At 36.6% G+C, this 24833-nt stretch overlaps 1 protein-coding gene across 2 annotated transcripts in view; it reads left to right on the top strand.

Annotated features, from left to right (window-relative positions):
- STAG2 (STAG2 cohesin complex component) overlaps positions 1 to 24833 on the top strand; it is an 83789-nt gene that overhangs the window by 4901 nt on the left and 54055 nt on the right. For both annotated transcript variants that reach the window (XM_082717271.1, XM_082717270.1), the window contains exons 3-6: positions 4408 to 4572; positions 14673 to 14769; positions 18685 to 18761; positions 23441 to 23645. In XM_082717271.1, coding sequence (XP_082573397.1) covers positions 4408 to 4572; positions 14673 to 14769; positions 18685 to 18761; positions 23441 to 23645 — 544 coding nt within the window. The remainder of the gene's footprint in view (positions 1 to 4407; positions 4573 to 14672; positions 14770 to 18684; positions 18762 to 23440; positions 23646 to 24833) is intronic.

Raw genomic sequence — 24833 nt, 5'->3', positions numbered from 1 at the left:
AGGGTAGTTCTATTTTTAATGTTTTGAGGAACCTCTACTGTTTTCCACAGTGGCTGCATCAGTTTGTGTTCCTGCTAACAGTGCATGAGTGTTCCTTTTCTCCACATCCTCACCAACACTTGTTGTTTGTATTTCTAATAGTTTATTTTGTAAAGCACAATTTGCTAAGCACAATGTGATACTCTGTTGGCTTTATTTACGCATGAGTAGTCAAACATAAGCAAAGCAATAAATAAAATTCCTTGTTCTAAACTATCCTGAAAATGTAACCTATAATCAGTTTAAGTCCAGTAGGTTCCAGTTGACAAGAGTTTTACTCTTTATAAGTAATGCTAAGGATAAAAAGTAAGGATAAAAAGTGAGAGGTCCCTAGCGAGCTCAGTCAGAAGAGCATTCAACGCTTGATCTCCAGGTTGTGTAGGGGTTACTTAAATAAATAAAAATTAAAAAAAAAAAAAAACTAAAACCTAACAAAGGGAGGTTCTGATTCAACAGAATGAAGATTTAGAATATAAGTGCCTAGCCTGAGGACCCTGAATGACTTGTTGAATGCGTAAATTATTTTGATGTTTTGGAAAGTACATTTGACTCTGTGCATGTGTGTAAATACAGTGTGTAAAAGATGACTTGTTTTTGTTCACTATTTTCTTTCCCAAAATGAATTTTGGATTTATATTTTCTTACAACAAATTTTTAAAATCTATTTATTTAAAAAAATTTTAAAAAAGATTTTATTTATTTAGAGAGAGAGCACAAGCAGGACTTAGGGCAGAAAAAAAGGGGAGAAAGAATCTCAAGCAGACTGCACGCTGAGCATGGAGACCCATGCAGGGCTTGATCTCATGGCGCTGAGATCAAGATCTAAGCTGGAATCAAGAGTCAGATGCTTAACTGACTGACTCACCCAGGCACCGTGACACACTTACTTTTAAAAAGTCTGTAATTTTCATGATCTCAGGGTCCTGGGATGAATTCCTGCATTGGGCTCTCTGCTCAGCAGGGAGCCTGCTTCCTCCTCTCTCTGCCTATTTGCCTACCTGTGATCTCTCTCTATCTGTGTCAAATAAATAAAATCTTTTAAAAAAGTCTGGGGTGCCTAGGTGGCTCAGTGGCTTAAAGCCTCTGCCTTCGGCTCAGGTCATGATTCCAGGGTCCTGGGATGGAGTCCTACCTCGGGGTTCCTTGCTCAGTGGGGAGCGTGCTCCTCTCTATCCAACTCCCCCTTCTTGTGCTCACTCTCTCTCTGACAAATAAATAAATAAAGTCTTAAAAACAAAAGGAAAAATGTCTATAATACAGAACTGTACAATAAACAAAGTAAATTTCCCTGTAAACCTATCTCACAGAGGTAAGATAATCTTTAAACATTTTGTGAACCGTTCTTTTATACATACATCTGTCTATAAACATGCACATAGACTTTTACTTAAATGGATTCATACTATGCAAACTGTTTAATTTGCTTTTAAAACTTAATAGTATGTTGTAAGTAGCTTTCCTGTCAGTGAATTTTTTTAAAGGTTCTTTTATTTATTTGACAGACAAGAGATCACAAGTAGGCAGAGAGGCAGGCAGAGAGAGAGAGAGAGAGAGAGAGAGAGAGAGGAGGAAGCAGGCTCCCTGCTGAACAGAGAGCCTTAAGTGGGGCTGGATCCCAGGACCCTAGGATCAGGACCTGAGCCTAAGGCAGAGGCTTTAGCCCACTGAGCCACTCAGGTGCCCCATCAGTGAATTTTGGCTATCATTTCTAATGGTGTCATAGTACCCCATTTTATCTATGGAATACAATTATTTAATTAATCTTTGGCATATATTTTTAGAGTTCACATAATCCATATTTCATAATTTGATATCCTTTTTCAGTCTCTTAAAACATAGACATTTTGAGACAAAAGTGTGAATAAATTAAATGTTAACTCATGACTGTTCGAAGACAGTCATAATTCTAGTGGGTAGTATATGTTTATCCATTAGAAAACTAATTTTTCTTATTCTTCAGCCATCTTGCAAAACTGAAAATGTACTTTTGACTTCGATTTAATTTACAAGTTGGGATAAGACTCACAGTGGCATCTGACTAGAGGACTCTCCAAAGTTTTTGTGCCACAGTTTAACTTTGTATAGTCACTGCTATGAGTGAGGTGTTAGGTCTCAGTTTAAGGATTTATTATAATAATAATAATCATAGTAACTACGTTTTGACACTGCACTATGTATGTTCCAAGCACTGTGATAAAAATACGTTATCTAATTTAATATTTGAACCACCCTGTGAATTAGAAAACTTCCTGATTTTATAGATAGGAAACTGGTCCAGAGAAGTTCAGTGGTTAAAGGGGTTGAACCCACATCTGTTCAAGTGTGGTGAGAGCAGAAGCAGGGTTGGGGCAGAGGAAGAGGAAGAAGCAGACTCCCCACTGAGCAGGGAGTCCCATGTGGAGCTTTATCCCAGAACCTGAGATCAGGACCAGAGCCAGAGGCAGAGGCTTAGCCACTGAGCCACCCAGGTACCCCCCACCTCAATCCCCCAACCCCATAGTCTTGCTTTAGAGATGTTTTTTCATCTACAAGATTGTGCCCAGGTTAGCATGTTTACTTCTTGTACTTCCCTGTATTACCATTCCTTGCACATTGTTTTTTTTTTCCTAGCATAGCATATCCACTGAGCCATTTTAATTGTACTAGTTTTCCATACCAATAGGGAATATTGAAGCATATGATAGGTAAATTGAAAATATATAATTCCATTTAATTAACACTAACATTTTCTACTTTTCTGGTGTACTGTCTGTAGTTGATCTTTTCTTTCACCCTTATCTCTGAAATTACTTTTACTGGGGACAATAACCTTTCATTCTGCAATTAGGAATTAATGACTTAGGTTCACAAAGACTGACTCCTTAACAAAAGAATGTAAATTAACAAGTAATACATTTCAGTTGTTAGGAAGGAGTTTGAGGTAGTTGTTAAGAGTAGGGTGGTTTTGGAAGGAGGATCATACAAACAAAGTATACAAACAAAGTATACAAACGCTGTCAGTAAAAATAAGTGTGTAGACCTGGCGGTAGATGAGGAGTATGCAAACTATGGCCTGTTTCTGTAGTGTTCATGATCTAAGAATTTTTTTTTTTAATTTTTAAAGACTTGTAAAAATAAAGAATACGTGACAGATCTCTGTCAAATAAAATCTTTAAAAAAATCTTTACATATTACAATAGATGATTTCTACATCTCTTTTCAACCTCCGCATTTCTGTGATTTAGAGCAAGGATCAGCAAACTTTCTGTAAAATACCACACAGTAAATATTTCAGACTTTGCAGGCCACCATATTCCATCTCTGTCACATATTCTTTTTTTTTTTTTTTAAGGATTTTTATTTTACTTATTTGACAGAGGGAGATCACAAGTAGGCAGGGAGACAGGCAGAGAGAGGAGGAAGCAGGCTCCCCACCAAGCAGAAAGCCCAGTGCGGGGCTCGATCCCAGGACCCTGGGATCATGACCTGTGCCAAAGGCAGAGGCTTTAACCCACTGAGCCACCCAGATGCCCCTAATCTGTAAAGATGTAATACAACTTTGACATTTTAGAAATGAGGATTCTGAGTTAGGGAAGGACTTGCTTTTCTGTAACAAGTTAAAAGGCCGTAGGAAGTATTTTATAACTGAGGCGTGTAGGCAGCCTTTTTGCTGATTATGAAGTCCTCACTCCCCAGTACTGACAACTCCCTTATAAAGGGGCTTCATTTCCATAGTGTTCATTAACAAATTTTCTTGATAAATAAGTGTTGAATTACACTAGTTGTACAAAGGAACATGATTTTTTAAATTTGAATTCTCCTTCGTTTATTCGGAATATGAGTGAGGTTGATACACATATTCATACTTTTTAGAATTCCTTTATCAGTGCACTGCAATAATTTATAAGACTAATAGTAGTTAAAATTTAGAAATTTGAACTAAGTACGAGTTACTTATTTGAGAAAGTGTTTTGTTATTCTTGCTGCCCACTGCAGTCTGCCCCTTAAAGCAGCAACCCTATGAGTAGGCACAGTTTTATCCTCACTTTACAGATTAGAAACTCTGAAGCACAGTATGGTTAAGTTACTTGCCCAACATCACTCCGGTAATAGGAGTAAAACTTTGGACCCATGCAGTCTGTCAGTCTGCAGAGGCTGTGCTCTTTACTACAGTGTCGTGTGAGGTGTCTGGTACTGTAAATGAAAAAGTTGATGCCACAAAGAAGCTGTCTCAACCGTATCATTTTATTATGACATGTATGGCACTCCTCTTTAGGTCAGGTTTAGGCATGTTATAATTATGTACCTTTTTAACTGCTTTCTGCTGTAGCTTTATTTAAAATTTTCAAGGATAATGATATAACTTAATTAACTTGTATTTTTATGCAGACTTGTAAAAAAGGCAAAAAGGGCCCAGGAGAAAAGGGCAAAGGTGGAAATGGTGGAGGAAAACCTCCTTCTGGTCCAAACCGAATGAATGGTCATCACCAACAGAATGGAGTGGAAAACATGATGTTGTTTGAAGTTGTTAAAATGGGCAAGAGTGCTATGCAGGTAATGTTTATTATGTTCTTCCAGTTCATTTGTTCATTTTAAACTTCAGTGAGTTATATAAAATCCCTGAGGTTTCTAATTGCACTAAAAGAAACTGACACTTGCTTATTAGAAAAAAGCAACAAAGTCATCGGAAAACTAGGAATCTGTCTATTCAGACATAAGACCTTTAAGCTGTGTCTTGAGTCATTTTCTGCTGCATTATTTTCTTTTAATAGCATATAATAAAAAATTATTTGCTAAAAAAATATGCTAATGTAAACTCTGAGGTTTCAGTTTCCCCTGAATTTATTTGGCTGCCATTAAAATATGAAGTCCTTTGCCCATATAGAGTTCTTGGTTGAGTGATCTAATATAATCACTCTCCACTTTAGTGAATTGAATTATGTTGATCACTGTTGTCTGTTACAAAGTTTATTACTTGTGCTGTTTCTTAGCAGAAGAGTAAAAAGTGAGAGTCATAGCCATGTCAAATCATCCTAATTTTATTCCTTCTGTATAATTTTATGACAATAGAAGCATTTAGGTTTTACAGTGGAGACTAAACCCATATGGTTTTAAAGAAATTGAATAAACACTATGCTCAAAGAATATACATGCTTACTAAAGTTATTTTTTGCTGTATAAAAGCCATAGGGAATATTTTTTAGGGAATTAATTTCAATTAATTAAATGATTTATGGAGAACTAGCCATTTAAGCATTCTCTTACGAGAGAGTAACAAATGCAAATCTTGTTTATAAATATGGACTTAACTGATATGTATGGCTTTGTAGATAAATTTTTAAGTATCAGTTGGGAATGAGAAGCCACATTTTTACATGTAAAATAAAAATTGTTTGTTGTTTTGAGCTATCACCAGTTGTACAGAGGAATGTGACTTAAAATTTGAATTTGGGGATGCCTGGGTGGCTCAGTTGTTAAGCAACTGCCTTCAGCTCAGGTCATGATCCCAGGGCCCTGAGATTGAACATCAGGCTCTTTGCTCAGCAGGGAGCCTGCTTCTCCCTCTTCTACTCCCCATGCTTGTGTTCCCTCTCAGCTGTCTCTGTCAAATAATTAAAATCTTTAAAAATAATAAATAAAATTTGAATTTGCCTTAATTTATTCATACATGGTTTGCCTTTTATATAGTTGTGATGAAGGTATAGATTTTATTTATTTAATGTTTTAAATTATTATTTCATATATACATTCAATATTTTTAAAAATAATGTCCTATTATATTATAGTGATATGGTTTATTTAGTCATTCCCTGATTTAGAAAGTTATCCCCTTCTCTCTGATTGCCATTTTGGGTAAACTTCATCAAAGGAATAAATTGTCTCCGTTACGTTATATATACCATTTCATTACTTTCCTTTTTATATTATACTTTTTCTCTATAATATTTTAAGGTGTTAAATGCATTAATCTTTTTTGGGTATCTTTCATTTTTGTTAACATCAGAAATCTCAACTTATATCCACAGCTAATTAGGCTGTTCTATTTTTGTCTAGTCTATAGGGTTTTTGTTTAACTTTTCTGTTCATCAAAAATTTTTAATAGAAAATGTGAGGATTTAGCTTTATATTCAGTTGTTTTGTTAGTGGTATCTCAGTGTTTAAAGAATGAACTTTTTCCTTATTTTTATGTTGATTATGGTTTGGCATATATTAAGATTGTACCTCTGTGTTAACTTGTTTTTTCTGTTTCACCCTTAAAAGTGAAATGGGCACAGTATCTCTCCACTGATTTCCCTGAATGGACTCTTAACCTCCAGTTTGTTTTGTGTACTCCCACTTGTGTTATCTTGGTAATAGGAAATTTGATCAAGGAAGTCTCCTGTTTACAAGCTTCTAACAGTTCTTCCTTATCTAAAAGTTCCAGCCCAGATTTTTTTTTTATGATGTGCTTCCTATTCCCTAGCCACTGTACATACTCTGCCTCCACCCTACTCTCCACAACCCCCCCACCTTTCTTTTTGTTTTTCCCTTTGCCTGGAATACTCTTCATGTAAGATTAACTTAAATCACATGTCACTCTGAGAAGCATTCTTGGGCTCTGTCTCTTTCTCCCCTTGAATATATTTTTTACTCTTCTTTTTCCATTATAGCACTTAATATATTTTATTATAGGTGTGCATATGTCTGAATTTGCTTCTAGATCATTAATTTCTTGATCAAGGACTGTATATTATTCATTTTTTTAATCCCAGGATATACCTATTTCAGTAATTAGAGGTGAGGATAAGTATCAGACTGGCTGTTGGTTTTAAAATAGTTATTATATATTAAGAAAGGAGGGATCTGGGACACACTTGGGTGGCTCAGTAGGTTAAGTGTCTGCCTTCGGCTCCTGCTGTTGAGTCCCTCTTGGGGCTCCCTGCTCAGCGGGGAGCCTGCTTCCCCCTTTCTCTCTGCCTGCCTATCTGCTTCTCCCTATCCCTGCCTTTCCCTCTGCATGCTACCCTTCCAGCATGCACTTGTGCGCTTTCTCTTTCTCTCTCTGACAAATAAGGAAATCTTTTTAAAAGATTGGTCTTTAAAGGGTGCCTCGGTAGCTCAGTGAGTTAAGCCACTGCCTTTGGCTCAGGTCCTGATCTCAGGGTCCTGGGATTGAGCCCCGCATCAGGCTCTCTGCTCAGCGGGGAGCCTGCTTCCCTCTCTCTCTCTCTCTCTGCCTGCCTCTTTGCCTACTTGTGATCTTTCTTTGTCAAATAAATAAATAAAATCTTCAAAAAAAATCAGTCTTTTAAAAAAAAAGGGATCATGCATGCATATGCCCCTAGTTCTATTAGATAATATATATTGAATTTTATTGGATAAATTCTTAGCATACTGCTTGATGATTAAAATTTTAAAGTGTTATATTGCATTATTTTTATTACAGCAGCCTTGTATTCCCAGTACAAATTCTATTTGATCTTTTTGAATAAGTTTTTAATATGATGTGGTGATCTTTTTTGTAAGATTTCATTAAGTATTTTTATATCTTTATTGTTGAAATAGCCCTTCTTCCAGTCGTCTATTGCTGTATAACAAATCACTCCAAAGTTAGTGATGTAAAGGAACAGCCATTTTACTAGGCTTAATGATTCTCTTGGTCTAGAATTCAGGCAGAAATAAATAGGGATGAAATGGTCTGTGCTCCCATCCGTGATGGTTTGTGCCTTAACCTGAGATACTTTTAATGCTCAGAGGTTACATAAACAGGTAAGGACTGTACTTCCCTGCAGGCTTCTTTATTCATTTTTGGTGCCTAATCTGGAGTGACTTGAAGGCTGGGCACTGCTGGAACTATTACCTAGAATACCTACAAATGGTTTTTGCATGTGGTTTGGGTTTCCTACAGTATGGCTTCTGGGTTTGGAGAGTGTCTTGAGCAGAGATCTGATTCTCTGTGCTTGAAGAACCAAGTACAGAAGTGGAATGGTGGTCAATGACTTAATCTTGGAAGCATCATTTTTATTGCCTTCAGTCCTAGAAAAGGGAATGTAGACCCCACTTATTGAAGAGCAGTGTCAAAACATTTTGGGCCACGTTTTAAAACTCTCACAGTCCCATAATACATTCTTTTGATATTTATTACCTGTATGATATTTGGGAATAATCTTAAGTTTACATACATAAGCTATTGTCAAATATAGAAAAGGACTGAAATCTAGAAATTAGGTAAAATTTTAGAAGATCTCCAATCTCTTTGAGCTAGGTAATTCTTAGATAATATATCCTTTTTCTTTTCTTTAATTTGTAATGATACCACCATTTCTGTACATCAGATTGCACACATAATCCATTTAGTTTATACCCAGGTTTTGTATTTATTTGTATATAACTTAAACATTTTTCCCTCCTGATGCTTTTTTATTTTTAAAAAAGATGTATTTATTTATTTATTAGAGCTAGAAAGTGTGCATGTGTGTGCAAGAATGGGGGGAGAGGCAGAGGAAAAGAATATTAAGTAGACTTCCTGCTGAGTGTGGAGCGCACTTTGGCTCCATCTCAGGACCCGGAGATCATGACCTGAACTGCGATCAAGAGTGGGATGCTCAATGAACTGAGCTACCCAGGTTCCCCTGTCATCCTAATTTTTAAAACTTGGTTTATTTAAAAATAGTTTTCATCTGCTGTTTGGTTTCCTCTCCTATCCCCCAAAGAATAACGTGCTTTTTATTTTTTTTAGCTCTGTCCTATTTAAAAAAAATATTATGTTGAAACATACTTCACATACTACAAAATTTTAAAATTTTTTTTAAAATGTAAATTCAGTTGTGTTTAGTATATTCATAGAGTTGTGTAGCCAACACCACAGTCTAATTTTAAAATATTTTTCAGTACCCCAGAAGGAAACTTTGTGCCTGTTAGTCAGTTACTTTCTCTTTGCCTGTCCCAGGTCTAGGCTACCACTAACGTAGTTTTTATAAATTTGCCTATTCTGGCCATTTCATATATATGATTCATTCAATATGTGGTCCTTTATCAGTGGTTTCTTTGACTTAGCATGTTTTCAAGGTTCATCCATATTGTGGTATGTATTATAATCTCATTCTTTTTTATTGCCAAATAATACACCATTTTGTTTATCCATTCATCTTTTGATGCATATTTGCTTTGGTTCTACTTTTTGGCTATTGTGAGTAATACTATTACAGGTATTCTTGTACAAGTCTTTTTTTTTTTTAATTTTTTGTGTATGTCTTCATTTCTCCTGGGTATTATATATCTAGGAGTTGAGTTGTAGGATCATATGGTAACTGTTTAACCTTTTTTGTTTCATTTATTTTTTTTAATATTTTATTTATTTATTCGACAGAGAGAGAGCGAGAGAGGGGATACAAGCCAGGGGAGTGGGAGAGGGAGAAGCAGGCTTCCCACCGAGCAGGGAGCCCAATGTGGGGCTTGATCTGGGGCTTGATCCAAGGATCCTGGGATCCTGAGCCGGAGGCAGACACTGAATGACTGAGCCACCCAGGGGGCCCCAAGCCTTTTTTATTTTTTTTTAAAGATTTTATTTATTTACTTGAGAGGGAGAGAGCACAGGCGGGGGGTGGGGGCAGCAGAGAGAGAGGGAGAAGCAGGCTCCCCAATAAGCAGGGAGCCCAGTGTGGGGCTCAATCCCAGGATCATAACCTGAGATGAAGGTAGATGTTTAATGGGCTGAGCTACTCAGGTTTCCCAAGTGGTATCTTACTATTTTATTTTTGATTTCCATTTCCTTGGTGGCCAGTTTTGAGCATCTTTTGATGAGCCAATGGCTATTTGTATGTCTTCTATAAAGAGCTATATTTAGAATCTTTGTCTATATTATTAATTAGATTACTTGGCTTTTAAAAATTATTGGATTGCTCTTTTTTTTAAAAGATTTTATTTATTTATTTGACAGACAGAGATCACAAGTAGGCAGAGAGGCAGGCAGAGAGAGAGAGAGAGAGAGGGAAGCAGGCTTCCTGCGGAGCAGAGAGCCCGATGCGGGGCTCGATCCCGGGACCCTGAGATCATGACCCGAGCCAAAGGCAGCAGCCCAAACCACTGAGCCACCCAGGTGCCCCTATTGGATTGCTCTTAAAAAAATTATTGAATTGCTCTTAAGTCCCTTTCCTTAAACTTCATGAGTCTGGGTGGCTCAGTGGGTTAAGCCTCTGCCTTCGGTCAGGTCATGATCTCAGGGTCCTGGGATCGAGCCTCACATCGGGCTCTCTGCTCAGCAGGGAGCCTGCTTCCTCCTCTCTCTGCCTGCTCTCTGCCTTCTTGTGATCTCTGTCAAATAAATAAATAAAAATATTTTTATAAAATCATTAAATTGCAAGAGTTCTTGATGTAGGCTTACCTCAGGGGTCCTGCGAGTTGGATTTTAGACCACTTCACTAAAGCAGATAACACAATAAAGCAAGTCAGATGAATTTTTTTGGTATCCCAATTCCTATAAAAGTTATGTTTATATTGTAGTCTGTTAAGTTTGCAACAGCATTATGTGTGAACTGTATATACCTTAAAAATACTTTATTGCTAAAAAATATTAATTATCTGAGCTTACAGTGAGTTGTATAATCTTTTTTCTGGTAGAGGATCTTGCCTCAGTGTTGATGGCTGCCGACTGATTGAGGTGGTGTTTGCTGAAGGTTTGGGTGGCAATGGCAATTTCTTAGAATAAGACAACAATGAACTTTGCTGCAGTGATAGATACCTTTTCACAGTTGGTTTCTTTGTAGTATGAGATACTGTTTGTTAGCATTTTACCCACATTAGAACTTCTTTCAAAATTGAAGTCAGTCTTCTCTAACTCTCCTGCTATTTTATCATCCAAGTTGATGTAATATTCTAAATCCTTTGATGTCATTTCAACAATCTTCACAGCATCTTCACCTGGAGTATATTTCTCCTCAAGAAATCACTTTCTTTGATCATCCATAAGAAGTAGTTCCTCATCTGTTAAAACTTTTATCATGAGATTTCAGCAATTCAGTCACATCTTTAGGCTGCATTTCTTTTTTTAAAAGATTTTGTTTATTTATTTGACAGAGAGAGCACAAGCAGGGGGAGCTGCAGGCAGAGGGAGAGGGAGAAGCAGGCTCCCCGCTGAGCAGAAAGCCCGACGTGGGGCTCCATCCCAGGACCCTGGGATCATGACCCAAGCTGAAGGCAGACGCTTAACCGACTGAGCCTCCCAGGTGCCCCTAGGCTCCATTTATAATTGTAGTTCTTATGCTATTTTCTACCACATCTGCAGTGAAATTTTTACCACATCCATTGAAAGTCATGAAGCCCTCAAAGTCATCTATTAGAGTTACAATCAGCTTCTTTTAAAGTCCTGTTAATGTTGATAGTTTGACTTCTTCCCATGGATCATGAATGTTCTAAATGGAATCTAGAATGATGAATCATTTACAGAAGGTTTTCAGTTGATTTTGCCCATATCCATCAGAGGAGTCACCATGTAAGGCTATGTATATAGCCTTGTGAAAATGTATTTCTTAAATAAGAAGAATTGAAAGTTGAAATTACTCCTTTAACCATGGGCTTCAGAATGGATTTTTTTTGTTAGTAGGCATGAAAACAACATGAATGTCATTGTACAACTCCATCAGAGCTCTTGAGTGACCAGGTGCATTGTCAGTAACAGTAATATTTTGAAAGGAATCTTTTTCTTCTGAGTAGTGGGTTTTGGAAGTGGGCTTTAAATATTCAGTAAACCATGTTGTAAACAGGCTATTATCCAGTCTTTGTTGTTTGATTTATAGAGCGTAGGCAGAATAGATTCAGTATAATTCTTAAGGGCCCTAGGATTTTTGTAATGGTAAATGAGCCCTGACTTCAGTTTAAAGTAATCAGTTGCATTAAGTCCCTGACAAGAGAGTCAGTCTGTTCTTTGAAGCTTTGGAAGACAGGAATGGACTTCCCCCAGCTATCAAAGTCATAGCATCTACTTCCAATATAAGCCTATTTTGTCTACATTGAAAATTTGTTGTTGTGTAGCCACTCTGGTTAATTATCTTAGCTAGTTTTCTGGATAACTTACTGCAGCTTCTACATCAGCATTTACTACTATTTCACTTTGTACTTTTTAAAAAATATTTTATTTATTTATTTGACAGACAGAGATTACAGGTAGGCGGAGAGGCGGGCAGAGAGGGGGGAAGCAGGCTCCCTGTGGAGCAGAGGGCCCAATGTGGGGCTTGATCCCAGGACCTGGGATCATGATCTAAGCTGAAGGCAGAAGCTTGAAACCACTGAGCCACCTGGGCGCCCTCACTTTGCACTTTGATATAAAGGAGACTCCTTTCCTTAAACTTCATGAACCAACTTCTGCTAGCTTCAAGTTTTCCTTCTGCATTTTTCTTCACTACTCCCAGCCTCCAAAGAATTGAAAAGTTGGGAGCCTTGTTCCGGATTAGGCTTTGACTTAAGGCTGTGTTGTGGCTGGTTTGATTCTTTCATTCATATCTCTAAAACATTGTCCACATAGCATAAGGCTGTTTCACTTCATTGTCATCACGTATTCACTGAACAACACTATTTTCTGCAAGAATTTCTCCTTTGCATTTATAACTTGGCTGTTTGGCTCAAGAGGCTTATCTTTTGGCCTGTCTTGGCTTTCCACATGCCTTCCTCGGTAAGCATAATCATTTTCTAGCTTTTGATTTAAAGTGAGAGATATGCAGCTCTTCCTTTCACTTAAACACTTGGAGCTCATTGTGGGGTTATTAATTGGCCTAATTTTAATACTGTTATCTGTTAATCTGTTAATACTGTTTCCTGTTAATCTCAGGGAATAGGGAGGTCTGAGGAGAGGGAGAGATGGGGGAATCAGAACACGCACAACGTTTATTAAGTTTGCTCTCTTATATGGTTACGATTCATGGTGCCCCAAAACAACTACAATAGTGACATCAAAGATCTCTGATCCCGGATTACCATTAATAAATACAATGAAAGAGTTTAAAATGTTGAGAGAATTGCCAAATGTGACAGAGACACATGGTGAGCACCTGCTGCTAAAAAATGGCTCTGATTGACTTGCTTGACACAGGGTTGCCACAAACCTTTGGCTTGTAATACACACACACACACACACCCACACTCTCTCTCTCTCTCTCTCTCTCTCTCTGTCTCCCTCTCGCACTGTGAAGCCCAGCGAAGTGCAGTAAACCGAGATATGCCTTTATATTTTGAGTACCAGTGCCTTATCAGATATATGATATGCCTATGTTTTCTCCTAATCTGTGGGTTGCTTCTCTCATCTTTCATGGAGTCTTTTGAAACAAAACTTTTATGATTAAATGAAATTCATTTTTTCTTTTGTCTCGTGCTTTTAGTCTAATATCTAAGAGTACTTTGCTTAACATATGGTTATGAAGACTTACGTGTTTTATAGTTTAAGCTGTTAGATTTCAGTTTCTCATCCATTATAAGTATTATTTATGGTATGTGACAGGGTCCAACTTCAGTCTTTTTTTTTAATTTTTAAAAAGATTTCGTTATTTGAGAGAGAGAATGAGCAGGGGAAGGGGCAGAGGGAGTGGGTGAGAGAGAATCTTTAGGAGGTTCCACGCTCAGTGTGGAGCCCCATTGGGGCTTGATTTCAAAACCCTGAGATCATAACCTGAGCTCAAGTTGAGTCAGACACTTAACTGACCTATTGAACCATCCAGGCACTCCCAACTTCATTCTTTTGCATGCATATATAGCCAGTTGTCCCAGCACCATTTGTTGAAAAGACTAGTCTTTCTTCATTGAATTGTCTTGGCCTCCTTGTCAAAAATCAAGTAACCATAAATATGAGAGTTTATTTTTGATTTGCATTTTTATTACATTTATCTATACTTTTGTCCTTAAGCCAAAGTCTTGAGTACTGTAGCTTCTAGTAAGTTTTGAAATAATGAAATGTGAGTCTTCCAACTTTGTGCTTCTTTTTCAGGATAGTTTTGACTATTCTAGATCTCTTGCATTACCATAAGGATTTTAGGATCAGCTTTCCAGTTTCTACTAAGAAGCCAGCTGGGTTTTTAATAGGGATTGCATTGACTCTGTATATCTATTTGGAGAGTTATTGTCTACAGATTGATGAACTGTCCTACTTAACTGTGTTTATTTAGCCATTAATTTACTTTTGTTATTAACATGGAACCAATAGTGTTCACTGTTGAAAAAAATTTGGTTCTGCATTTTCTTATTGACAGAGGCATTTATATCTTTTTAGAAAGATTTTTGTTCTCATTCCATTGCAGTGTTAATATTTAAGTGTTATTTGTATTTAGTACACTATTTTAGTCAAAAAGAAATATGGGTGTGATTTTTACCATTTTCTAGGATATACTTAATGTCACTAAGAAATAAGTACACTTTATAGAGTTGGGTCCCATAGTTAGTTTTTAGATTCCTTTTAATACAAAATAAACAGAAGACTGATCATCATTATGTGTTATCAGGTGATTATTTTACTGAATTTAGTTTTCTTTTATTGTTAAAATTTAACTTTAAATTTTAGAATACAAGTATATGTATATTAATTTGAAGAAATGTGATACTACTTAATATTGAAATTTAATGACTTTAATCAGACTTAATTCTTAGAATATTAGCAAAAGCTAATGTTTTTTTTTTTTCCTTCTCTGCTGTAGTCGGTGGTAGATGATTGGATAGAATCATACAAGCATGACCGAGATATAGCACTTCTTGACCTCATCAACTTTTTTATTCAGTGTTCAGGCTGTAAAGGTAAGATACATTTATTTTGGAAGCAGAATGTTCTGAAATGGTCTCTTTTTATTCCACCTAAATATATATTAGCACTTTACATGGAAATTAATGCCAAGGTATGGTATTGTTTGCATTATAATCATATAGAATGTATAAGGAAAAAGGAGCAAAGAACAAAGAAGGAAACTCTGTTGAGACAGTTGTGTATTCATGCGTAAAAATTAACCAAAAGCTTCGCAATTTGTAACGTCTATTACTTTTATTAGATATATTTACCACTTTTAGCATCTGGTTTTAGGACCAAAGAAATGGATTAAAATGGGAGAAGGAAGATAACAAAGAGGTACAAGTTCAAGTGGCAGGGAATTGTAAAGTGTAGGGAGTTTAAAGGTGCCATGAATGACAGTAACTAAGTAAGTAGGTAGGTAAGTAACTAAGTTAAGTAAGGTATTGGTGAAATTTCTAGTTTTTTTCTTAAAAAGTAGAGAAGTTTTGGAGTGGGGTCTTACTGGAAATGTTTTCACTTTTTATTTAAAAAGATTTTGAAGTATGAGAGGGGAAAATATACAGTAGTGTCTTCCCTGGGGCAAAAATATTTAGTGCCGACATTGAGCAGGGGGGCACAATTAGGTAAGTTGGGGTGGTGTCATACATCTTGTTCTGAATTAGTAAATGATTCAGACAAAATCATGGACAAGTTTTGATCTATTTTGTTTCTCCCTAATACTTGGTCCATCCTTGAAATTTAAGAAGATGTCCAGGAAAATAAATGCTAGAAAGTTTCCCAAGAGTATTACATTTTTTTAGTGAAATTGGCACCAAAAACATGTACATCAGAAGTCAGAAGGAGGGCAGTTTGCTTAAAAATAGATCTCAGAAGTTAAGATGGTAAAGAATGACTTAAACAAATCTGTAAAAAGAATCCCAGGAAGCAATTTATTTATGTCTACTGCTTTGTTTCTACAGTAATACTTCAGAAATAATGTTATTGAAATTGTAAAACAAGTAACATTTTTAAAAAGTTTTTAATTTTTTTAACTTTGATTCAGTGACATTTTATTGAAAATAAATTGAGTTACATTCTTTCCACATAACTTTTTCTCTCGGGTAGCATAGGATTAAAATCCTAACTCTTAAAATTATACTGCTCAGTGTAAGATTTAGACAATCTGACTGTATATAAAGATTTTCTTTCAGTTTGGTTTTTAAAATTTTATTTTGATTCCAGTGTAGTTAACATACAGTGATATATTAGTTTCAGGTGTACAATATCATGATTTAGCAATTCCATATAAACAATATTTTATGAACTGATGCATTTTATTCGAGGTTGATCACAACATTCATTGCAGCATGCATACTAGATATTATGTATGAGGCCTGATAGAGAAATATATTAACTTCTTGAGTCTGATCTGCGTAATGCCATTAACATGGTTAGTTTTGAGAAAAAAAATTTTTTTTAAAACTTTTTAGAGAATTTAAAACCTTGGAGTACAGAGAATTGCCTAATTTGACTTCTTAGCCATAGGTAGCTGCAAATCAATATAGAAAATTTGACTCTGCTCAAAAGAAATGTAGTAATGACAATATGGTGAATCAGATTAACACTTTGAAAAAAAAGGATATACTGGTATTATTTTTATTTTGTCTGTGTCCAGTCTATCTTTCTGGGGTAGAAGGAATCAGGTACCTGTTTGTTGTATTGTGTAATCAAGGACCCTGTCCATTCTGTTCAGATTCTGTGAAGGTAGGTTGATTGCCGAACAACTGAACAGGTGCCAGAAATAACTCGATGAGCTGAAATTCTGACTTCTATCTTCAGTCTTCCTTGTTCATACTGTAGTTTGGTCAGTTTTAGTTTCCTAGTTGGGCTTCTGAATTGTAATTTTAAAACAAGGCAATAGTCAGAACATTTTCCCTTTATCAGATTGTTTCCTTTTCTGGCACCATTTTGTTTTGTGAATCTGGAGCTTGCCAACTGAACCTTCGGATGTACTTTGTCATATATCGGGTTGCCTGGATTTTTAAAAATTGAAAGTGTTGGAAACTTAAATTATCAGGTAGATTTAAACACTGTCATAATGTTTATTTTAGAATCAAGAAAACTCCATAAAGGAGAATTTATCATCTAATCAAAGTTAAGGTCATTAAGTACTTTCAAAACATACTTAGAATTATTTTGATTGAATTCTTTTAGAAACATCTCTATATGTGCTGTACTTTAGGTTTTTTCTTTTGGGCTCAGGATTGTCATTGCGAGCATCAGTTATTTTACTGTATTTTTGTCTTCAGCAGCTATTGAGGTGTGGAGGGATGTTTGACTATACACTGAATGGTTCCAGACTGCTTTGTGGTTGCTCAATCTGTGACCAGTGTTTCTTTCTTCTTTCCTGGTCATCTGCCACTTTTCATTTTGCCAGTTTTTAGCAGTCTCTCTTCATGTCTGCTATAATTTCAAGGCATGGGGCTCACACGTGATGTCTTAATGGCACCTTCACACCTGCCCCAGGAGTTACATGCATGGAATTTGTGACAGCTGTTTTTTTTTTTCCTGCTTATTTTTGGGTTTCTGGGTGTTAAATGGTCTGAGATGAGAGAGGAGCTTTAGAAATAGGACAGTTGTCAAAATGTATGCAGTATGTTTGCTTTGCGATTTACTGCTATATACATATTTATTTTGTAGAAATTGTTTCAGGGATTGAGTAACTTGTTCTTCTATAGCTTTGCCAAGTTTATAATACCTGGGTGTAAAGTACAGGAAGGTTCAGAAGATATATCCGTGGCTTGATTAAAATTAACCCTTCAAAAGGTTTTTGAGAATGCTGCTTCTTTAGCAAGAGAAATGGTGCCTTCTTCCAGATTTGTTAATATCTTAAAATAATCATGTAGTTCTTTAATGTTGTGGTAAGGGAAGACTCTTCACAGCACCACTAGAAGTTGATCTTACTTGGGGGTGGCATCATGATGTAGATGAATAATCTCAGACAAGGTATTTAATCTTTGCTTTAGCTTTTATTTCCTCATCAGTAAAGCCAGGATTATAGAACCTGCCTCATATTTATGGTATTCATAGTAGTAATATGACTGGCAAGGAATAAGTAATCCAGCAATAGAAATCCAGTTTTGAGCATCCAGTTTCTACATTTGTTCTTTTTAAAATAATCAGATACCCTATCAGTGGAAATTCACGCATATTTTTTCTTGTATTGTCTCATACTCATAATTTCTTCTAGAAATCCCTTTTCTGATATTTGATCTCTACCTGGCTTTTACTTCTTATAATGTGCATCCTTCTTCTTCCCCTTTCCTATCTTCCTTTGAAATTCTAAATATCCTTATCAGATTCTTTTTCTGTGAAACCACCTGACTTATGCTTATTTAGTTAGTTAGTTAGTTCTGACCCGTGGCCTTTATTGGCATTGTCACTCATTAGGGCTTTTCTTATGTACTATCTTTAATAGTTTTTATTTTTTCCTCCCTCCTTCCCTTCCTTCCTGTTTTTGTTGTTCTTTATTTAACTTCCAACTAGATTATGGATGAACGGAAACTACAACTTACTGTTTATGTTTATTTGAAGCCCTTTTAGAGGATGATTGGATGTAGTTGTCGTGTGTGTGTGTGTGTGTGTGTGCGTGTGTGTGTGTAGTAATGCTTAATAAAGAAACCTGACTAAAGTGAACCCTACCTATCACTCTTTTTTGTCTTCAGGTTTATCCTTAAAGTTTTAATTGTTATCCTGGGTGCTGCCTAACCCTTGATAACGTGTATTATATTAAAAGGGACTAAGCCAGTATACATATTGTAGGCAAGAGTCGATTAAGTAAGGTAGGAATGTGATGGAGACTAACAGTGTAAGAGACTGACTTAGAAATTCTCTTTCTTTTATTCATTCTACAATGTATATTAACTTCTTACACTTGCAAATTTCAGGAGTTGTCACAGCAGAAATGTTTAGACATATGCAGAACTCTGAAATAATTCGAAAAATGACTGAAGAGTTTGATGAGGTAACTTATTACCCTAATATTTTGATAATTTTATGCATGTTGATCTTGATATAACCTAAAAGTATTCTTAAATTCTGAGTATGAGTGTTAATGGTAAACAGCTTTGGCATCACATTGAATCAAATGATGAGGAGTGACCTTGGGCAAGTTGTTGTCTTAGCATTGGCTTTTTCATCTGTGAATAATACTCTTGGCTAAAAATACTTCTTTCATAAGCCTGTTGTGGATTTAAATGAGTAATGTTTGAAAACTTTATTAGCATTTTACAGTGCCTGGTATGTAATAAGAACTTAATAAATGGTAGCTATTATTGTTATTGTCAGAAAATTAAAACTTCAGTAAAATTTAGTGCCTAAGAACATGTCTTGGAATATTGTCAAAGATAGATTTGGTCAATATTTGGGGAATCAGGTAGCTTAGGCAAAGGGCTATAATGTTAATGCTTAGATGGCATGAGGGTTAGGGATGCTTACTGCCCCCTCCACGTGGTCAAAAATATGCATGTATCTTTGGCTTCCCACCCAGCCTTAATTACTCTAATAGCTTGCTTACTTTTCACTAGAAGCTTTGCTGATAAACAGTGATTAACAAACATTTTGTATGTTATATATATTACATACTTATTCTTAGAATAAAGTAAGCTGGAAAAAAGAAAATGTTATTAAGAAAATCATAAGGAAGAGAAGATAAATTTCTAGTACTGTAGGTATATTTATTGGAGAAAATCTGTATATAAGTTGACCTGTACTGTTCAAACTCCTGTTGTTTAATGGTCCACTCTCTACATGTTACTATTTAAAGTCTCCTTTATGGGGGCTTCTGGCTGGCTCAGTTAATAGAGCATGTGACTCTTGATCTGGGGTTGTGAATTTGAGCCCCACATTGGGTGTAGATAGAGAATTACTTGAAAACAAAATCTTTAAAAAAGATATCTCCTTGGGGGGCCTGGGCGGCTCAGTGGGTTAAAGCCTCTGCCTTTGGTTTGGGTCATGATCCCAGGGTCCTGGGATCAAGCCCTGCATCAGGCTCTCTGCTCAGCGGGGAGCCTGCTTCTTCCTCTCTGTCTCTCTCCCGGCCTCCCTCTCTTCTCACTTGTGATCTCTGTCAAATAAATTAAAATTAAAAAAAAATCTCCTTTTTGTTCAAGTATGAGTAATAAAAGCAATACCAAAAAAATGGTAGCTTAGACTTGAGTGAATCCGTTATCACAGTGAAGCCTTTGAAGTATTGTTACTAATAAAGACATTTATATTTACTATAATCTGAGCTCCTTCAGGGCAGAGATTTTTGTTTGTTCACAGCTGCATTCTAGCAGCAGCAGCTTTACTCTTCAGAACTTGTCACTGTGAATTTTCAAGTAGAAACTCTTGTCCCATTTGAGTTTTACTTTATCATTTTTTCTTACTTGCTCTGATGAAGGAGGCTTCAGTGATCATTCTAAAAGATAGACAAGAGTTGTTTAAAAGACTTTGATGATCACTAAGTGCTATTAATCAGTCACAAGTACTTGAGGGGTAATTACGAGTAATGGTATTACAGTAGTCCCCCCCCCCCCCCATCCTCGGGGGATACATTCCAAGATCTCCAGTGGATGATTAGAACTACAAATAGTAGTAAACCCTATATATTCTGTTTTTTTTTTCTGTGTATACGTAACCCGTGATAACATTTGATTTATAAATTAGGCATAGTAAGAGATTAACAACAATAATAAAACTGAACAATTAAATACTATACTGTAAAAAATTATGTGAATGTAGTTTCTTTCAAAATATCTTCTGTTCTCACCCTTGTGATGATGTGAGATGATAAAATACCTGCATGATGAGATGAAGTGAGGTGAATGACATAGGCCTTGTGACATAGTTTTAGGCTACTACTGACCTTCTTCTGATAACACCTTAGAAGGAGGATCATCTGCTCTCAGATGGAGGTTGACCATGGGGACACTAGAATGTGGAAAGTGAAACTGTGGATAAAGGGCAGCAGGGGGCAGGGAACATGACTGCTTTATTTACCTACTAATATTAAATGTTTTAGTGAGAACCTTCTTACCAAAAGGAAACAGCTATTTAAGAATCCTGAGATTTGATTTGAAATTGTAAGCAAACAAAGTTGCAGACAATTAAGATGATGCATTTCAGTGTAGTCACTAAAAGATTCAGAGAATATGGAAGAAATCCTTTTTGTAGAATATTAGGATCCTATTCACAAATAAGAAATAGTAGTTCAGCTTACATGTGCATGACTTAAATTTTTTTTTTTTTTAAATTGCTCTAGGGCGCCTGGGTGGCTCAGTGGGTTAAGCCGCTGCCTTCGGCTTAGGTCATGATCTCAGGGTCCTGGGATCGAGTCCCGCATCAGACTCTCTGCTCAGCAGGGAGCCTGCTTCCTCCTCTCTCTCTCCTGCCTCTCTTGCCTACTTGTGCTCTCTCTCTGTCAAATAAATAAATAAAATCTTTTTTTAAAAAATTGCTCTAATGACAAAATAATAGGGGTGCCTGGCTGGCTCAGTTGGTAGAGCATGTGATTCTCTCTCATGTCATGAGTTCAAGCCCCATAGTGGACACAGAGCTTATTTTATTTATTTATTTAGTTAGTTAGTTTTAAAGATTTTATTTTTATTTATTTGAGAGAGAGACAGAGAGAACATGAGCGAGGAGAAGGTCAGAGGGAGAAGCAGACTCCCCATGGAGCTGGGAGTCCGATGTGGGACTCGATCCCGGGACTCTAGGATCATGACCTGTGCCTTTGGCTCAGGTCCAACCAACTGAGCCACCCAGGCATCCCTATTTATTTACTTTTAACAAGATTTTATTTGAGTGAGAGAAAGCATGGGGGAAGGGCATGGAGAAAGAGGAAGCAGATTCCCCACTGAGCAGGGAGCCTGACACGGGGATCAGTCACAGGATTTTGAGATCATGACCAAGAGTGGGACACTTAATGAGCCGAGTCACCCAGGGGCCCCTACTTACGTTGATTGACTGATTGGTGTCTGGTTTATTTTACTTAGTATAATGCCTTAAAGTTTCACCCATGTCACAGCATGTATCTGAATTTTCTGCCTTTCTAAGGCTGAATAATATTCCATTGTATGTATATACATTTTGTTTATCCATTCATCCATCAGTGAACACTTGGGTTGTTTCTGCCTTTTGACAATTGTAAATAATGCTACAAATTTCTGTTGTCTTAAGCCACCAAGTGGTGCTGAGAAAACTGGACAGCTATATACATAAGAATGAAACTCGACCATTCTCCTACTTTAAAAAAAATAAATGGCTGGGATGCACCTGGGTGGCTCGGCTGCTTAAGGGACTGCCTTCGTCTCAGGTCATAATTCCAGGGTCCTAGGATAGAGCCCCACGTTGGGCTCCCTGCTTAGCGGGGAGCCTACTTCGCCCTCTCCCTCTGCTGCTCTCCCTGCTTTTATGCATGCTCTCTCTCTGTCAAATAAATTAAATCTTTAAAAAAAACCCACATACACACATACATACATACATACATACATACATACATATATAGTGGTTTAAAAAATTGGTAAACTCTTCTGATAAAATGATCTTAAGTCTCCAGAATACCCTTCAAAGCAACTCTTGCCTTTAGAAGTTCTGTGTAGTATTGCCCTTTTTATTTTTAAGGATTTAATTTATTTAGAGAGAGAGTAAGTGGGGAGAGGGGCAGAGGGAGAGACTCAAGCAGACTCCCTGCTAAGCACGTATCCTGACATGGGGCTTGAGCCCACAACCTAGGAGACAAAACCAAAGGTCAACCCCCTAAGCCACTCAGGCACCCCATTTAAGGATTTGTTTTTAATGGTTTATGGGGATTTTCAGTGTAACTTCATTGGAGAATGCCTCATCTCTGTATAGAAGAATACTTAAGTACTAGTGTTTCCAGTCTGTACTAGCTACATTTCCATTTCCCTTTTTTTTTAAGATTTTATTTATTTATTTGACAGACAGAGAGGGAACACAAGTAGGGTGAGTGGGAGAGGGAGAAGCAGGCTTCCCGCTGAGCAGGGATCCCGATGTGTGGTGTTCGATCCCAGGACCCTGGGATTATGACTTAAACTGAAGGCAGACACTTAATGACTGAGCCACCCAGGTGCACCTCCATTTCGTTTTAAAATTATGTCATTGTTTAAAAATAAGTTATGTCATTGTTTATATCTGTCCACTAGTCCTTGAGGCTAATGAAAATATACATTGTAATCTTTTGATTATTTATAAATCATAACATCAGACTGGTTGAAAATATGATTTCATTGTTTTGAATCCATTTAAAAATTTAACTTTGGTTTGGTTTTGGTATGCTTTTGTTAGGCTTTTTTTTTTTTTTTTTTTTTTACATTTTTGTTAGGCTTTTTTAAGGAAATTCAATGAGTATATCTTTGTTTATCAGTATAATATTTTGCTTTGATGAGAGAAACTTTTTATTTTTAACTTTGAGTAATTAGCATATATTTTTATTGGTTAAATTGAATTCGTAATATCCATTTTGGTCTTAAAGAGCAGAACTGTTCAAAAGTAACTCCTTCCTACTTTGAGGATTTATTGGAGAAGAAAGGTGGGGTAAAGTAGTCTTTTCAGCTTCTGCCTAGAGTATTTCATAAACAAGCAAAATTTTGTCAAATCATGTGTCTTAAATGAAATTACTGTTTAAAATTTTTGTTTTAGGATAGTGGAGACTATCCACTTACCATGGCTGGTCCTCAGTGGAAGAAGTTCAAATCCAGTTTTTGTGAATTCATTGGCGTGTTAGTACGGCAGTGTCAATATAGTATCATATATGATGAGTACATGATGGATACGGTCATTTCACTTCTAACAGGATTGTCTGACTCACAAGTCAGAGCATTTCGACATACGAGCACCTTGGCAGGTCAGTATTTAGAAGTTTTTTTTTTTTTTTTTTTTTTTGCATATTTCCTTAGGTTAGAGATGAAAATGGTTTTCATTAAAACAAATGATGACTCATTAATGAATTTTGCTTTAGAGTAACCACTAACAGAACACTCTCTCCTCTCCCTCTCTGAATTACTGGGAATGCAGTGATTATTTTCAGTTTTTTTTTTAAAGATTTTTATTTATTTATCAGAGAGAGGGAGAGAGAATGAGCACAGGCAGACAGAATGGCAGGGAGAGGCAGAGGGAGAAGCAGGCTCCCTGCCGAGCAAGGAGCCCGATGCGGGATTCGATCCCAGGACGCTGGGATCATGACCTGAGCCGAAGGCAGCTGCTTAACCAACTGAGCCACCCAGGCATACCTATTTTCAGTTTTGATTCTGTGAAGGTATACTATAGTTAGTATATGGTGATTTTCTTGGGTTTAGCCTGTTTGATTACATGCCACAGAAAGGGAAAAGACGTGGATAGGAATGTGTTGCATTCTTGAAAGATGTGTTATCAGGGATGATACTAACAAAAAATTTGGGGAGACTGTTAAGTCATTTTAGATACGTAGTTCTAATGTTCCTTACTCTTTGTCTGTGATGTGAACTGTCCTTCCTAATTTAATGGTCCCTGCAGGATGATGTTTACTCTTTAACCATACCATAAGAGTTGATTTTTCTTGGGGTGCCTGGGTAGCTCAGTGGGTTAAAGCCTCTGCCTTCAGCTCAGGTCATGATCCCAGGGTCCTGGGATTGAGCCCCACATTGGGCTGTCTGCTCAGCAGGGAGCCTGCTTCCTTCTCTCTCTCTGCCTGCCTCTCTGCCTACTTGTGATCTCTGTCTGTCAAATGAATAAATAAAGTCTTAAAAAAAAATTTAAAAATAGTTGATTTTTCTTACCGTTCTGAGTAACTTTAGGCTGAGCTAAATCCTTTGCTTCTTGAAATGAGTTATATTTTTTAAGCCTCACACATTTCTAGAACAGTGATTTTTGATGTTGGTATTTATAAAATCTTTTGATTTCTCCTTTATGGTGAAGGTAAAATTTTTGATACACTATTACTGAATATGTATTTTTTTGTTGGAGTTTGAAAAAAATCAGCTGGGCAGTATTATAGTATCATAAGCCCTAAGGGTAGAATATATTGATATATACAAAAAGTTTTTGTTCTCCAAGT

Source organism: Mustela nivalis, assembly GCF_964662115.1.
Source record: "Mustela nivalis genome assembly, chromosome: X".
In the NCBI taxonomy this organism is placed as follows: domain Eukaryota; kingdom Metazoa; phylum Chordata; class Mammalia; order Carnivora; family Mustelidae; genus Mustela; species Mustela nivalis.
Note: the sequence above shows the minus strand (reverse complement) of the source record. Positions and strands in the feature narration are given on the sequence as shown.